At 33.6% G+C, this 19,313-nt stretch overlaps 1 protein-coding gene across 2 annotated transcripts in view; it reads right to left on the reverse strand.

Moving 5' to 3' along the window:
• The window catches only part of LOC147073847 (protein kinase C, brain isozyme-like), a 546,718-nt gene that overhangs the window by 87,014 nt on the left and 440,391 nt on the right, over positions 1-19,313 (reverse strand). For both annotated transcript variants that reach the window (XM_085944926.1, XM_085944925.1), the window contains exon 2: positions 19,073-19,104. In XM_085944926.1, coding sequence (XP_085801052.1) covers positions 19,073-19,104 — 32 coding nt within the window. The remainder of the gene's footprint in view (positions 1-19,072; positions 19,105-19,313) is intronic.

Raw genomic sequence — 19,313 nt, forward strand, 5'->3', positions numbered from 1 at the left:
AGTTAGCTCATAACACGGAGTAAGAACACGATTTTTATATTTCAATACCTCTTGCTAAATACATTCCAAACTTTATTCTAAGATGTCACAGAGTTAGCTCACAACACGGAGTAAGAACACTATTTTTATATTTCAATACCTCTTGCTAAATACATTCCAAACATTATTCTAAGATGTCCCAATAATAATGTATTTCTTTGAAATAAATATAATTATTACAATTTAATAGAAAACTTCATTTTCTCTGATAAAAAAAATCAGTATCACGGAATAAGCTACCCTACATATTATACTCGTCACCTCAATACTAGAACTATAATATAACTCGATTTTCACTGTTTTTGAGATAGCTATTGAATATGATTCTACATTTCCTTCTCTACAAAATGATAAAACTAGGTATGTCAGAAGTTAATGGGAACTGTCTTAATTTTGTATTTGAAGTTATTAGATAACTTTAAAACTATAAATGCATTAAATAAATAAAATATTATATCTAAGTAAAATACATTTTCAGATAATTGAACATTATTTAATTGTTCCTAATCAGACAAGCACAATTTATCGTTTTTATTTTAAATAATAATTAAAGCCTGGATTTAGTTAATCAAGAAAATATAAATTTCATATTCCCAACAATGACCAAATCAGAGTTATCTAGTTGTAGTATTGAGGTGACGATATAATTAAATCAAAACTGCATTTTTTGAGATAATAGAATAAGTTATTGGACAAAATTAATATTATTAGGTGAAAGACATGCATTATTAAAATTGCTTTGGACGGAGAATTTCCAGCCAAAAATTAATTCCTGAGTGCTTACATTATGACCATACACAATTCCAGTCGCAGAAAGATTTTCAAAAACAGAACACAAAATGGCTTTAATTAAACGCGACATTTTCAGTCCTTTGAAAAACTTTGAGCTTTTTGACCAAAAGTAAAAAAAAAAGAAAATTAATTATCCTTGAAGGAAAAAATACACTAACGGTAAAGATATTTTTTGACAGCAAAGCTGGGTACTTTCCTCGAAGTAGGATCAGAAATATATTTTGTAAAACGTTTTAAATATAAATTAACACGGAACGAATTCTTATGTAAATTGGAAAACAAAAGGCAAATAACCGAAAAGAAGATTAAAATAATTTATATAAAAGATTTTTGGTATCATTTTAAGCTTGGCAACATTACTAACACGAGTTTGATTTAAAAATTTCAAATGGAGTATATTTAAAAAAAATCGATATTTATGCGTGAAACACGATAAAAACATGTAGCCCTCTCAATATATGAAATGCATTTTATTCTTAACATTGGATTACACTCCTGTGTATACAATTTTGTTATTATTTCCATAGCAACGTTAGTATGTAATTTGAATGTTTTGGTCTCACAACTCTCACTGTCTTATCCTCTTTGTAACATTGAAAACATTAAAAAACACATCAAATCATCTTATTGGATCATTTAAGAACAAGACCTCATTTACAGAATTTTAAGTTAAAGAAGAAAGTTTTATAGAATCTATTATAGTATATTTAAGTCGATTATTATTAAGTCGATTTGCTCAATCTTCAGTTCCTCAATCATTCACATTAAAAACATAAACCTGGTCCCAATCACGTATTAAAAAAGTGAGTACGAGATTCTTAACTCATTTGCAATATTATAACTAAAGTAAGCTAGAATAAGTATTACTAATATATTTTCAAAATGTTTATTGATTGTAAGGTCAGTCACCATCAGCTTAAGTTTACTGTTCGACCTGTCGATACTGTCGACCATAGATGCTGTAGATATGGACCATCTCCAGATTATAATTATTGTACAAACAAAATATATTGTTAAAATATCGCAGAGCTACTACTCTGTAATAAATCACTACTTCACCGGTTGCTCGCCATGATCCAATTAGTTACAACATTATTTTAAGTATATAATAGCAAATAGTATTTAAGTAAATATTATGTATTTTTCAAATAGTATCTCTACAAGTAAAATTCACCACACGCCACTGAATATTATATTACTATTGAATATAAGTATACGATATTATGGTATTTATACAGATACAGATGTATTTAAAATGTGTACAAAATACCGTTCGGTGGAATGCTCGACGAAGCAAATGTCATCGGGTCTCAATGGTATTCTGCAATCTGTTATTAAAATAAATGTTCACGGCTGTAATGCATACGTACAATTTACACGAAAGCTTTTATACCAATAATAATTTATTGTATATACATTTAAATGATATTAATTACCTTGTAATGAGCAGCGCAAGAGTGAGTAATATAAGTAGATAAATATCATCCACCCTATAATTCAGCGTGTGTTGAACATGGAGCATCTCTCTTCCTATATTATATATTTGTTCAACATGGAGTCACTAATTTCTTGATAGAATTTCATTTTCTAGCTGGACAGCCTATATCATTATGGTTTATACGGGACGTCTTTTTTATGTGGTAACTATAAATCATAATGCCTGCACGGAGATGTTTACGCCTATTCATTTAATAATTGTATAGACAGTTATTGATATATAAATGTCAAGTATTCCGTTCAAATAATTTGGACTACGAAAACAAAATAGATTTAGACGGTCTTTTAGTATTACTTACTACCATTGATTCCAGAACAATTTCAATATATAATTCGGAAATACTTCAGAAACATATATATTAGAAAAAAATATATGGGCGGGACTCGAACCCGCATCCTTCGTATTTTGGCCAATTTGCTTTACTACTTTAGCCATATCTCATAGCGAAGCGACTGAAACTTTTATCAAATTTCGTTAACATTAGCATCCGACGTTTGTGGTTTGAATCAAGGTATTAATAATAGGTACTTTCATTGATTCCTGCCCGGCGCCACGATCTCTCTAAATGTACTTACTTACACTTTCTAATAATTTTGAATTAAATTATTGGTGCTTTGAGCCAAACCACAAAAGGTGGTAGGAAAATTAACGAAATTTGATTTCAGTCGCATAGCTATTAGTTAATTTCGTCGTAATTAGTTATGAAGCAGGCATATTGGCGGAAATCCGATGGATGGATATCAAGTTTTTTTAAATATGAAATATTATAAACTTGTTGATTTGTTGAAAAAGAGTTGTTTTCGAATTATGTTTATTCAATAATGTTCCATTATTCAATTTTGTGAATTATTTGTTGAATAAAACAAGTTTGATTTTAATATACTTAGTTAAATTGGTAAATATTTAAAAAAAAATGGTAAACATAGACAAGTTCGCTCCGTGTTCTGCTGATATTTATCTTTGAACACATTCGTTTTTTAAATTTGCTCTACAGTCCTATGTGGATCTGGTCCGTCTCACGAAGAGGTTTCTTAATAGGTTTTTGTTTTACGAGAAATATGTATTAGTCCCTTGCTCAGCCTGTTTGAATTAGATCTAAATACACGTTGAAAAACAACACGTGTTTTTTACCAGAACCTGGGACCCACGACATTATAAGCCTGGCGCGTAGCCGCTCAGCAATAATTATTATTTAGAGATTTTAAGTATTGTCCATCTAAAACTACATAATAGTAGGTACGTATGTCATTTCATAAACATCGTTTAATCTAGCAAAACCAATGCAAGGTGTGTTTTTTTATGTATTTCAATGTGTCGTTTCAAAATTGACAAAAAATCTAGAGTTATAGTCTGTTATTTGCATCAAATTAATCTAGAATGAGAAATTATATAAAAGTAATTAATCATACTAACCTTTTGCAGTTTTATTTTCATGTAATTAAGTTCTTAAGGGTTTAGCTTATTCGATGACGTCATTATATTAGTTTAATAGCCTAGTTTCAAAAGCCCCTAAAACGATTTTAGGTAGTCCTGAGAAAAATGAGAAAAACGATTTTAGGTAGTTTTGAGAGAAATGAGAAAAAATCATATCTATTGTCACCAGACGAAAAAACCCCTGATCCGCAGTTTCAAATCACACATCCACAACCTAATCAAACGCCTTCGAATTAGGGTTCACCACCCCTGATTTACGAAATAACATCGTCACGGCACATTTCAACAGCGGCAAAAAGGGCGAGTACCTAAGCCCAGCTACTAGGAAATGGTAACTTGCCGAGAGACAAACAAAAATTTACCGTAATTTTTGTTTCATCCCTTTGCCCCTCCCTCCTGTCTCATCACCCATAGATCCGTCGTAGATAATTGTTGTGAGTACGAATTCTCCCGGGAGAGTGGTAGGTGTCTAGGACCACGCGCTCAGCGTGGTCTGGCCGCCCCTCCTCAACGCGAAGTGCAAAGCCACGCTTGCTCCAATATGATAAATTAGTGAATCTCTTTCCCCGTTATTGTGTTAATAATAATCCCTACAACCACCTCAAAACCACGCGTCGCGTCCTCGATAAAACGTTCGCGCCAGTTTGGCTAATGTGTTCAAACACGTGTTCCCATATAATGACTGCGTGATAGCTAAATCTAAGACTCCTGTGCAAGTGTAATTAATGATGTAATCCAACCAATGTCTGAAAAGTTAATGTAATTAAACGTCCCTGCGCAGGGAAATTGTCAAATCAAAGACGTGTTTTATCTTGAATTATATGTCCTGGTGTCCACACAACCCTCAATCAAGGTGATACTCGTGAAGAATGCTGCCAGCGTACATGTGAGTCCTCCGCCCCATTCTTCTCGGTATCATTCTGTCGCCCATGCGTGAGGCGAACGAAGTCAATGCGACTTCGGGAACCACGACCCTGAGATACTCAAGTGTGTGACATCAAACCCATAGTTTTGTGAATTTTATAAATAAAAATAAATTCTCTGGCGCCCTATTAAAAAAAAAACCCTAAACAAAAATATATTTCGCCCACGCTACCGTTAAAACAAAGTGAAAATTACGAGACAAACCCAGTAACAACAAATTCGCGCGTAAACCAAACAAGATAAAAATCAAAACCAGGGGCGTTCAACCTAATACACAGTGTTTTAAAAAAAAAATTATTGCGAGCCGCCAAAAATTAAAACGACGTTAATGTCCATGATGAGAAATCAGTGCAACGAAACCCGAAAACGCCACGAACGTGCCTTCTCACAGAACGGACGTTCCTACGATGCTGCAGCCACCCCGTCTACTGGCAGCTGCCGGGGACCACCGACACCGGAGGTCCTGGAAAAGTCCAGGGTATAACCTGCCTGTCAAGGTCGCCCCCCTCTGCCCGACGACCCCTAGCACGAGAACTCAGCCCTGTCTTCGCATCCCCGCGTCAATCTTGCGACGGCGTCGCCGGACTCGAGCACACGTCCAAATTGCACCTCCCGCCGAACGACACCTGATCTCCGCAACCCTCCGCCTACCCCTGAATAGGCAACCCAGCCCCGACCACTGCAGCAGTCCGAAGAAGCCGATCATGTGACGACACCCTACCGAAACCGGCTACCCCTCCAGAACCGTTGGCACTTGCTGAGGGTATCTCGCAAGACGAACTAGAAACCTCGACGACATCACCCCATAACCACAAAACGTGCCCCATGAAAACCCTATCAATGTGTTACCGACGTGAACCATTCAAAACCCCCGCGATTTATTAGCGAAATTTTCTTTGTTTTATCAATACACGCTCCATTCACATAACGTGGTTGCCGATATGAGATTTGAAACAAAAGACGGCAGGGTGGTTTTGTCACCAGACGAAAAAACCCCTGGTCCGCAGTTTCAAATCACACATCCACAACCTAATCAAACGCTTCACCAGGGTTCACAAAGGGTTCACCACCCCTGATTTACGAAATAACATCGTCACGGCACATTTCAACAGCGGCAAAAAGGGCGAGTACCTAAGCCCAGCTACTAGGAAATGGTAACTTGCCGAGAGACAAACAAAAATTTACCGTAATTTTTGTTTCATCCCTTTGCCCCTCCCTCCTGTCTCGTCACCCATAGATCCGTCGTAGATAATTGCTGTGCGTACAAATTCTCCCGGGAGAGTGGTAGGTGTCTAGGACCACGCGCTCAGCGTGGTCTGGCCGCCCCTCCTCAACGCGAAGTGCAAAGCCACGCTTGCCCCAATATGATAAAATAGTGAATCTCTTTCCCCGTTATTGTGTTATTAATAATCCCTACAACCACCTCAAAACCACGCGTCCCGTCCTCGATAAAACGTTCGCGCCAGTTTGGCTAATGTGTTCAAACACGTGTTCCCATATAATGACTGCGTGATAGCTAAATCTAAGACTCCTGTGCAAGTGTAATTAATGATGTAATCCAACCAATGTCTGAAAAGTTAATGTAATTAAACGTCCCTGCGCAGGGAAATTGTCAAATCAAAGACGTGTTTTATCTTGAATTATATGTCCTGGTGTCCACACAACCCTCAATCAAGGTGATACTCGTGAAGAATGCTGCCAGCGTACATGTGAGTCCTCCACCCCATTCTTATCGGTATCACTATTAAATCTGTGAACTTTATGCATTTATTTTTTAATTCGTTACATTCTATGGAGTATTTTGGCTTTCCATTTTAGCGGTATTTGAAAAGCACACCCAACCATTTTAGCGGGTTCTGAAATTTACCCTAATTTTTGATCATATGTATTGACGAATTTTGGCGTTTTTTAAATTTCAATCTTTGGCCATCACATATGTCACAAAATATCCATCTAACTACATATTATCTAACTCAAAAATGTTCAAAAACCATTTTAGGGGCTTTTGAAACTAGGCGCTTCATGTATTAAGACATAACTTTGAAATAACGTAAAATATAGGATTCGATGAAAGCTTAAATAATTAGTTCGTTCGCATAAATTGTACATTGAAGGCAGGTAGTTTGAAATAGTGAACATTTGTTAGATTAATCCCTCTGGCGAAATTAAATTACGTGATGCGGTTTTCTCATTAGGGGAAAGTGATTTCAAGTTTTAACTGTAATAATATCAAGCAATCAAGCAATTCAAAGAGTACCTGTTCTGTATTAGAAAGCGTATTTCGAATTTCATATTTTAGATAAAAATAACTACCTAAATATCTGCAAAATAGTGAACAGAAATTTCAAAATGGCTACGATGGCAACACGAAAGAAAAAAAAGAAGCACGTACGATTTTACGAACGTACTAGTTTTAGCTATAGATATACGTAGATACTTTTGAATTTCTGACTTTATAGTGTTCGTTTCAAGAAATTTACACCACAAATTCTCAACCTTCAAATCATAATTAAAACAATACGAATAAAACTCCGAAATATTTGTGAATGATTTCATTAAGGGAGGACATGCTCAGCGTAGGTCAAAATGGAGCTTTTGTTCTAGTTTCAAAGCATGATCCTGGACATACCTTAAACGTTGTAGATAATCTATTTAAATAGTTTTGAAGCCTTATTATCCTTTATATTTATTTTAAACATTTCATGAAAGCATAAAGTATTTTTATTACATAAAATAGTATTCTTTTAAACCTCTCGCTCTAATGTTTTAGAATATAGTCATATTTCAGTACATAACTGTGCAGTGATGTTAAGATTTTTTACATTTATTAATTTTTAAACGCATTTATAAAACCATCAGTATAATTTATATCGACATTATTATAGTGAAATATTTACGATAAAAAATTATATTGATAATCTCTGTGATCCCAAATTTGACAAGAATTAGGCATTTTATTATTAAAAAAATGGGCAAGATTAACACATTTGAAAATAATTCTAAAGATACTCATTATAAGCTATGTTTTTGACCATTCAAGTGTGATAAACATCCTATGAATAATGATTGCTTTATAATAATTATTGACCTAAGAATAAGGTAGTGTTTTTTTGAAATACGCCATTTCTTTTGGCATTCCCCAGTGGTTAAGCTACAACATACGGCCGTAGCCATAAACTGACAAACTATAATTGAAGTAGGGAGTAAAATGATGTTAACGCGCGTGTTTGAACATGTACCTAACCGATTTTTTTTAAAACTACTTTACTTTATGCAGTCATCAAATGTTTAAAATAATTATAAAGGATAATAAGGCTTCAAAATTATATAAATAGATTATCTACAACGTTTAAGGTATTTCCAGGAGCATGCTTTGAAAATAGAACAAAAGCTCCATTTTGACCCACGCTGAGCACGTCCACCCTTAATAATTAACGGTAATGCCTCTGGTCTACTGTAATCTAAAATATAAATCAAGCTACACTGTGAATAATTTTCTAGATTTACAGAATATATAAAAATGAAGATATGTATATATTCGTAATAATTGTGTCGTGTACCCACGGGACAGATTATTAAATATAATCCCGAAAGGCTACACTACATTTTGACGCAGGGTTTTGAATATGTGAGTGTCTTACGAAAATAGACCACAGTATAGACGTGTAATAGTGTGTATTGCAACCTTCAAATACACCAATATTGAATGAGCGCCAGCGCATAAACCGAGAGCAGTCAGAACGAAGGACAAGCGTATTATTGGCACGTGTTTAAGTTTATTTCATATTCTTCCACACTCGAGATCGGTTGCCTGTTACTCCACACCCGTTAGGTATTTCAGTTCCCATTAATTCTGTGTTCCCTGGTTGGGTACTTACCTATTTAGGTAATAGATGCAGTTATCGTAAAGCGAGTGTTAATGTGATTGGCTCTTAGCCGGTTGGAACACCATGGTCAGGTCGAATCCACAAATTCCCAATTTATGTTTTTCAAATATTACCAATTTGCATGTGTGGAACTCATGCATATACCAAAAGGGGTGATCGGATGGTCAAGTCCCGCCATTCAAAAAGTCTCTCACAGTAAAGGACTTTGAGCGGAAATATTGGTTTGAATATTAAAAGACTTAATCATGAATAACGATTCGAAAGAATAATCACAAAATTAGCCATTCGTAACCCTTAAAATATTTTGTGAAAACTCGGACAACCCTCACGTGGGTGACACGTATAAAAGTTGACATTCGCAAAATATTATAATCGTTTTGACTTTACGTCTGGTTTATTGGTTAAAAATAATATCGTGTAATATATTCTGCTACATTTTTTATAAAGTTACAAATACTAACGAAGCTAAAATTTCAAAGTGGTTTTGTAAAAAATAGTAGCAAGCTGAATTCTATTCTCAAGATTTTGTCAATTCTCACGTAATCTGTTTGAAAATCGCTGCACATGGGTGAGCCAACAACCCGCAATGAGTAGGTAATTTTGTAATATTCCCCACAGATGAAGTTTCGGCTACTTGATTGAAAAAAAAATATGGAAAAATGAATGTTCGACAAACCTTAAGATTTAAAAAAAATGTTATTCCCAAACCGCTGACGTTATCGAGTTTTTGCATAGCGACGCGAGAGCGCTGCGAAATGGCGGGAACATGTGTCCGGAACAGGGACTACATAGACTATAGATACTTTAAAAACTATTATTAAAAAAGTACGTTTGCTGAATCAAAAGTGAAAATTTTTCATACAGCCAACTATGGAAGAAAGCGCTAGTTGATTTCGAATTTTCAAAGTCGTTTGAGGGAGTTTTTATTTTTGAAATGCTAAGTAAAAAAATGGAACATGTGAAAAAATTTTGTCGTATTTAAGAAACGTGACATATGAATCAGCATTATATGTATTTTATAAAATAAACATTATGTTAGCCAGAGAAGTGTTTATTATGTGCTAAGAAAAGTACACACTTATATGCATACCTTCCACCTTCAGTACAACCTTCCGTGGAAGACGGCATCACAAAGAGTAGAAAATATTATGTTAGTGTGACAACGTTGAGCCAATTTTATATAATCCACCTTACTCAATCCAGTCTTATATACAACAATAACTAAAAAACCCCTTGAGTTAGTCAAGCGCAATTTAATCAATGTATTTACAACAAATCTTCAACGAAACAAAGACGAAGAAACACGGTGTGACGCTTTACTTGACGTCGTCAGTCACTGAGTTGTTGGGTGACCTTCTCAGAATATTGATACGCTAACATTCGTAAAATTACCAAGTTGTTATGGTCCTAATAAGTTGAACATAACGTGGCTAACATCAGTTTCTCGTAAAAAAACAAATATCTGTCGGTATAACCATCACACATAAAAAAAACACTCGACTGCAGGTATTTGATCATACTTTACAATTTCTAAAACGAATGAAATGTGTACAGAAAGATAAAATATAAATTAATATCAATACTTATTAGTTAAATTGCGGACAAGTATTGGTTATAAGACAGTGAAGTCGATTTCGGCATAATATCTAAAGTGGGGTCAATTCTTTACAAAGGGATGCAGTCTTTTGGGTGTATCGTCGTATGGTTAAAAAATCGCAGAAAGGACAAGATTCTTACCTATAACACGATATTGAATGAAAAATACTACTGCTAGACCTATTTGTTTTCTACCATAAAGTGTAAGAAACTGGATTTTTAACTTTTGACATTTATTTATTATTTACCTGTGGATGGTTATAAATGTCTAACAAGTTTATAATAAAGCTTAGAAAAAATACCGTCTTTATAATAGGCTTTATAATATAAGTCGATATTCGCCCTTTAAAGTACTTTCCTGTGGAGATACATATTAGCCGATTTTACACAATAAAGCTAGTGAAGTAACTATTGTTTTTTCATTAAAATCTCAATTTCGCCGAAATGGTTTATGTATTCGCCCTTTATACAATACACCGACGATATGTGGTAAAAATTACTCATTCTACGACGTGTCATACAAGCGACAACCACACGAAAAAGAAGTCCGAATAGAAGCCGAATATCATGGCTGAAGAATTTAAAGAAATTATTTTATAAAAGATAATGCAAATTGATAAATTGGTTGTAAAATAGGACTATTCAAATATAACCCCACTCAATAAAGTAATATGTTATTTGTGGTGAAACAGACTGTTAAATACATATTTATTGTTTTGTTGATAAGTACTGAATTTTCACATCGCAGTGAGTACATATTATATAATAGTTAATGTAGTAAATTATAACATGTATGTTCAATAATTAGAATGTTACATTCTTAAATCTTGTGAATTATTCGTTGAATAAATTAGCAAGTTCAAGTAAGATGCAAACAAAAAATCTTGGAGTGATCCGTGACGTCGGTTAGTGATTAAAGTAATACCTACGTTGATTTAAAATAAAAAAGCGATCGCCAATAAGTAGCTAAATTATTTGGGAAGCGCTTCAGTGAGTATTAAAAAGCCAATAGTTAAAAATTGTCGTAATTAAGTATGACTCATTTGGAATAGTGGACTATGTGCGTGGGTGCGATACCCGAGAGATGCAGGTTCGATTCCTGGTGTGTCTTACCTTTTTCAAAACGATTTTTTCTATTGGTTATAATATATTTTCTCAGAAGTATTCAGAAGTGTAGAAGAAGTTTAAACTTATGTTGGTATGTTATATAATAGTGTTGTAAATCATTTTGGCAACCTCTATGCGTATGAAATTATACGTGTGCGTAATTTCCGTCGTCTGCCTTCTCCGGCGTAGTAATTTTCGTTAATTTAACGTAACGCCAGAACCAAGTCGTCAAATCTGCTGACCCTTTTGTTATGTTTTAAACTTTTAATTAAATCTTCGAGTGCCTCGAGCACTTGGGTATGATCTAGTAACGTTTCCCCAGTTGACATAAACACCCGTGAGCCATTTACCGTTGATTTTTATAAGTCAAACTTTTCCATTAATTCGTCAATTACAAGGATTTATTATATTTCAAAAATAGAATGTCACAACCAGCATTGCCAGATAATTATTTTACTAGATCGGGATTTTGAACATGTGAAATAAAAATAATCGATTTTTAAGAGTAAAAAGCGGAACAACATAAAAACGCATATTTCAATATTAGAGTTTCTTTCTGCTGTTTTAATGTATTGGTAAAATTCAGCATATGAGTACAATATCATGTTGAATTTAACAAGTACCTAATTTCAATTTTATCAACTCAATAGTGTGTAATAATCGTGAATTTAGCTGTCCCGCGCGGGATAATATATTTTTCCAGAGGCACCTAGAAAAATACGAAGTTTTCAATTTGAGACATTTTTTTGATAATTTACAATTTCAACTGTATTTAATATAATTACAAGATAAAAATAACTTTTTATATACAACGTTTTTAAATTCTGTTGAACCATTAAACTTGACTTGACTAGCTTAAACGATAAAAAAAATTGTACTTGACATGTCATATTGATTTCCATAGTAACCGCACGTATATATTAATAATTTAGTTGCTAGGACCCCAGACCCCTAACAACCAATAATGGTGTCGAAATAACTTTTCATACTAAACAGAATTAACTGAAAATGAATTCAATTCTATTTAAATATGGCTAAAAGTATTAAAAAAATGCATTGGCATCGTGTTCTGATATATTCTAACAGTTTCAAATGTCTAGCTAGTCGGGAAGTTAATTAAAAATCGATTGCAAGAATTGTACTGGACAAAGAACCACCGGACAAATAAGAATACGAGCTAAGAAAAACGTTGTAAAATACATATGTATTTGAAAACATTAAACATAAAAATATTTTTTTTACAATAATTGTAAAAAATGTTATAAAATGTCAAAGTTGTCATGCTTTTCTCTACTTGTGCTCTATTGTCGAGTTATATTTTTGTTTCTATTGATAGCTATGATTGATCAATTCCTTTCCTACAATCAGTGACGTAAAATATTCGGATACGTTAATAATTGAATTGGTGTTTACATGGTAGAACTCTGTTACAATGGTTTTCATACAAAGTTATTTTTGTTATTTCTACTTTAATTAAATTATTTACGTTGACAGCTGTTTTGGGCTATAAACACATCTTTTGAACGATCGACTATAAGTGAAGTTAAAGATTCGAGTAATCTATATATTTTTTAAAATTATTAATAACCATGTCCTTGTATAGATATAGTACAGGTAGTTGTTAGTATTTTTTGACAATCAGAAACACACAGGCTTTGAGAAAGAACATAAATATTGTGTCCTCACCGGGAATCGAACCTAGAACTCTCGGGCGGAAGACCAGCGCCTTACCCACTGCACTACGAGAGCCGCCTTCGAATAACCTGTTGCTACTCTTGATCTGTTATGATAGAGTAAAATGGTATATAGCTTAAAACAGCTGTCAATGTAAATAGGTAACTCAATTAACGAAAATTGCTTTGTTTCAAAACCATTATTCGGATATGATCGTTAACACAATTGATATTGTTGAATTTGTGTCACTGATTTAGTTAATGAACTACATGTAAGCAGAATACATGAAACGATTGACAGGAAACATACAATTACAATAGAAAGTTCTCTAATATTTTGACGTCGCAAAATTTACGACAGAATAAAAATGTACACTGTTAGTTTTATTGTATCATTCTAATTATGCAAATTCAGCATGAAATATTATCTCTATTCAAATTCGCTACCATCTACTTAGCCGCTGAAAGCTTGAATTATTTTGGAGGGAATTTTCCTCAAAAAAGTCCAACAAAAGGTGAGAAATCGTCATGTCATTTGCGCCCCGCTGTTATATACGCACACATAAAGAAACATCGCATAATACTTCCGCCTGTATATTCATTATAAGGATACCGCGATAAAAAAGGACAGATACACAATATAACACACAACAGGTAGCCACTATTTGACGGCTTAGTATTGACACATTGAAATATACTTAATAAGTAAGAACTTGTTTAAACATGTAGGTAATAGAAACATTTTTTGTGTTAGGTTTAATTTGCAATGTCACATATAAATTTAATAAAACTCTTAGAATAATACAATTGTGGATGCGATATATTTGCCATCTGCTATCCGCTTCTATACATATTTTGCAACATTCTCAAAAATATACACATTAGAATAATCCTAATTTTTTCCATAACGAATCAGGCAGTGAATTTGATGATATGTATTTGGGACAGTATTTAGAATTCCCTTAATTTCGGCGAGCATCTTTTGTAATTTTTAATTAAGGTATTAAAAATACTAATTGATTCTCAGACACGCACGATAGCCGAGCGGCTAACGGATTGGCTTATAATGTCGTGGGTACCAGGTTCGAATCCTGAGTCTGGCAAATACATGTTTTGTTTTTACATAATGTATGTTAGGTTGAGCAAGTGGCTGACATCAATTTCTTGCAAAACATTATAATCTTCTTAGGATCGGTAAAAAAATTAAAATAATTTAAAAAACGATGGATTTTTTTAAAAACATGTTCATTTAAAAAAGTTCTATAGTATTATTAATAGTCGAATCTACGGCCGTCAGCTAAAATTTAATTAGTTATACAATCCTATGATTATAAATTATGTAGCAAATACGTACGAATCTAATATATAAAAATCAATATTTGTTTGTTTGTTCGTATTTTATGCTCTGCCATACCGTTCATCCGATTGCGATAAAACTTTGTCAACTTATTGCTTGCAATTGCGCGAAGGTTATAGGCTATATCTTACGCTTGTGTTCACGCCCGCAAAGGTTTTTGAATTGGTACAACTTCGTATGCGTTCTTATACCATTCATGCGATTGCGATGAAATTTTGATCAGTTATTGTGCGCACGCCCGCGAAGGTTTCTGAATTAGAAAAACCACCTTCTTCTTTTATTCGTATGCGTTCCTATATATACCATTCATCCGATTGCGATGAAACTTTTATCAGTTGTTGTGCGCACAGCCGCGAAGGTTTCTAAATTACTATTATATAAAATACAAAGTTTGTTATTTGTCTGTTCAATACAATTTTGATTTTTTTAAAACTATATATTAATACTATTTAACGTTTGCATATTTTGGATTCGATTTTAATTTAGTGTTCTTTTGTTTGACCTCCTAGTAGAATTATTTTCATATTGCCATATTGTATTACACAGATATTGTAATATTAAAAAGATAATTAATTATTATTATTTTTTAAATATCTAAGATAAATGTATCCACGAATCGACCCTGTGCAAAGCCGGGTGAGGAAGCTTGTATAGTATACAAACATATACATATTATATAATTTAATGAGTGACTTCTTCAATAGCATCCCTACAAGCAAAAGTCATCGCACGCCACCGTTGCGTACATACGTCTTTGTTAATACGGTAATATTAAATACTCTTTGTAATTAATGTTGATTTTTATTTTTATTTTTTTTATTATTTATATTTATTTATTTATTGATTTGATACATTTATTATAGTTCCCCGCAAACCCCGCAGTCCCCCAAAACATTGTATAAACTGAAAAATATTATATTTCAAAAGCTCGACGAAGTTTACTCCGACGCATGTATGAATGTTAGAATTTCTCGGACATTTCTTTGAATCTCACCGCGGCGAACACAAAAGAATGTTTCGAGAAAAAAAAATGTGAAATTTCAACTCGAAAATGGTTTGGCCGGTTAAGTTTTCTCCCGAATAAAAGCGGCCATTATCGTGTTCAGTTTAGTGTACCTAAACACGGAAAGTTATGATAGTTCTGTACTAATGATCTACTTACTGCGTAGATATTATATTATGATACAGGTGAGCACCATTTCATAAATCGTATTATTATTACTTACTTACATGCAAAACTATTTATTTTGTAGTGGAATCTTTTACCCGGGAAAGGTTATCAAAGAAACTGTTTCTTAATTTAAAATTTAAGCGTATCATGAAAAAATATTAATTTTGTTTAGCAATCTGATAATGCTGTAAAACGGAGCTGGTCTTGAGATATACCATGTGGAAAGTTACTAAAAATGAATGAATTATTGTTTGATGAATGATAAAGATAAAGGATAATGGAAGTCTAGGAAGGATTATTTTCGACCACGAGACCTCAAAAATTACCTTAATATACAATGTATTGAAAGGTTACAAGTGGTAAATCAAAATAATAACATTTTGAGTTACCAATAATTATCAAATCACGTGTTTACGTGGACAAGTACTAGGTATAGACAAATCTCTATACAAGGTACAACGAAGAACTACGGCGAGAGACAACCACAGTATCTACACGAATTCGTGTATTGTCTCTTTCAAACAAAGGGTCTGACCTGGAGCTACCTGTAGGATGTAGGAGAAAGGTTTACGTTTCCTTTCGCTTGATCACTCTAACCTCGACCTCAGACGGCTAAAGATTTCCTTGGATCTTCAACAATGCATTGCTGTTCAATTTTTACTTACAGACCTACACACTTATCTGAAGAATGGGATGGGGGAGCCACTGTCGAAAACTACCCTATCAAGACGCGTAACTGGACAATATCTGACATTCGAATAAAATCTTCAAAATGGCGTCCTATGGTCGTTCGTAATTCTATTTTTGGCCATTTTACAGATAAGTTTGAAGGTCTATAGACGGGTACCCTCGGATAGTACCCACACAAATTAAGTTTATCATGTAACTTTTCTTTCAAAATTTTAAGAGTCAGTTTAAAATGCAAGGGCGACGAAGAAATTAATCTAAATTTTCATGCGTTAAGTACCTTAACTTTACTGTTTTTGCAAACCTCGGGCCATGTACTCTAAATTGCTAGTAACCGTATCTCTTTATTTTTAACCACTTATAAGATTATTATTTGATATAACTTGCGATAAATGTATTATCTTATTTAAATTACAGTGTTTAATTTTAACACACTGTATTGATACATTGTCTTATGCTCAAATTACATTGGCAGATTGCGTCTGGCCCGATCGTCTGCCACGAATGCCAAAATCTATTATCTGTAGTTTTCCGGGATCGTGAGCGATCGTGAGTAAATTGGAACAAATTCTATTTCCGTCTGTCACGATCCATTCATTAGCAAGCGAAGATAGCCGAGAACGTTTGAAAATATCCGAACACGCGCCCGCTAGGTTTGACGACTGTGTTTTGACGTAAAATTGCGCGGGAAAACTGTTCAGTGTAGCCACCAATCTAACGAAGATAAAGTTTTCGGTCACCCTATATCTTTAATGATAGCAACACTATGTTTATTTTAAACCAATCAAAAGCAAAGACCAACGCGATCGAATCGTTGCGTGTAATTGCAAATAGTGTAAAGACGTTGGTCCCGATGGTCGGCGTGGATCGTTGGATCTGGTTGGATCTGCTCGCCTGCCAATGTAATTAAGCCTTTAGGTACACACTTGGGAGTAAGCACTTGGTGTTCATATATGCACATACCTACATACAAACATATTTAATAACTTTTATTTTGTAGACTGATATTCATTCATAAATCCAAAGGTAAAAACCTCACTGTTTGTCAAATTTACACGGCAGCGCGATTCCACTGCCTGATATTAACAGTATATCTAATATTTGTTTTACCGTTGAGCACAAATTTACAATCTTTTCTATACCTTACCTACCCCATTATCTATAGCTATACAAACATTAAACTCATGCTTCTATACAATATTTTATAACTTTCCTCTTTTCAACTGGTATCTATTGAATTTTATTTCCCTCACACACTGTTATACAATATGGGTACGATATTACATTATTTAAAGCATTTCAGCCTCACTTGGCGGTGTACACGTGGGCAAACCTCAACGCCACGCTATGAAAATTGAAAAATATATATGGAGCAGAATATAAATTGGGAAAGCGTCATAACTCTCAAACTAGAACTACCTCGTTTAACGCGGGAAAAGATATCCTATTCGAATTTATGAAAAGGTTTTTGAAAGTTAGAATAATAATGTGTACGAACCGAACCCGAAGGAACTAAGTTTCGAAGTTTTGAATGTGGTTTTTGCTTTCATACAAAAAGTCGGCAAAGCTCTTCAGAAAATTTAAGCTACTTTAAATAGTACATTACCTACTAAAATAAATTGGAATACTGAAATAGAGGTAGTATTGCTTTTTGTATTGCGAACGTCGACATAGCCTCCCGTAAAAAATCAAACACATACAACTAGAGATTGCAATACCGAATGAAAATATCAATACCGGTATTTGCTATTGAATACCGGTATTCGTAAAATAATTGAAAAAGAACATTACTATTAATATTTTATAGCATGTGTCATTGCTTATCAACGAGGATAATGAATGGATACGGAAGTAAACCAGACATTGCGTAACCCGACAAAAAATACAGCCCTGTTAAATAATTTATGTTAATTAATACATTTTGTTTCCACTGTAAATACCGAATATATCGGTATAGTCTGATTTTTAAAACCGGTATTTTTTATTAAAAAAAATATTGGGATACCGGTTTTGAAATCCCTACATACAACATCAACATGTTTGATACGAAGACGATTATATGGGCCTTCAAAGATCGGAGGTTGTATTATAATAGATTTTTTATTTTTACTACGAGAAATTGATGTTAGTCACTTGCGTGACGTATGTGAATTTTCCAGACCCGGGATTTGAACATGGGGCTCACGAAATTATAACCCGACGAGTTACCACCGCGCAGACATCGTGGACGTAATCAATATAAATAGTAACGTGGTAAAGCTAGTAGAAGACGCTAATTTTAAATATTACCCTTATTGCAATGTAATTCGAGTTGAATTTTAGATTACATACAAATACATTGTACACGTCCTTTAGAACAATTGTGCGCATACTTGCAACTGCATTAGCAGAGTAGGATAATAATGTCGTAAATACGTGAACATGGATTCACTATAATGACATGTATTGCAACGTTATAACACGTATATTCTGTATATTTTATCTGTTTAAGAAAGAATGGAATTTGTATAAAGAGATCTAGATTTTTCCAAAAGAAGCGCCAATTTTTACATGTACGTACAATAGGTGTGTGATGTAATAGCAACCGAATCTGCAATTAGGAATTAATTCAAGATAATTAGTCTTAGTAACCATGCGATTAGTGCACTGTCATCTGTTTCAATTGAACAAGGTTATCTTCAACGTCTTTAATTCTATTCGCTTCTGATTTAATCATTACATCCCTTAGTTAATGTACCAAAATGAGTGAGCAAGCTTGTCTAATTATTTGACAAGTTTAAATCTCAGACAGTACAGAATTTCTATCATACATACTTGCGTAACCGGTTACGAACAAAAATACATATTATATTTATCATTATGTTATCAAAATCTGCCAGACGTATAATCAATTCGTTTCATATTTACCTTGACATTGAAATCCCTGCTTGCCAAATCCCCTGTAACAGAAAAAAACACAAATATTAGAATCCGGAAAATTCAGAGACGACATTGGTTATGATTGTTATGAAGATTATATCCAATTATAAGGTATATATCTCAGAGTAATAATATAAAGAGAGTGTATATTGTTTAGCTATTATATAAAGCCATGTTTCTTGTGTATAACACACTGTAGAACTTCAATAGTATTATTATTAAAAGCTTA

The sequence above is a fragment of the Rhyacophila brunnea genome, unplaced genomic scaffold, assembly GCF_057557595.1.
Source record: "Rhyacophila brunnea isolate RB1 unplaced genomic scaffold, BYU_Rbru_1.0 scaffold_17, whole genome shotgun sequence".
Lineage (NCBI taxonomy): Eukaryota > Metazoa > Arthropoda > Insecta > Trichoptera > Rhyacophilidae > Rhyacophila > Rhyacophila brunnea.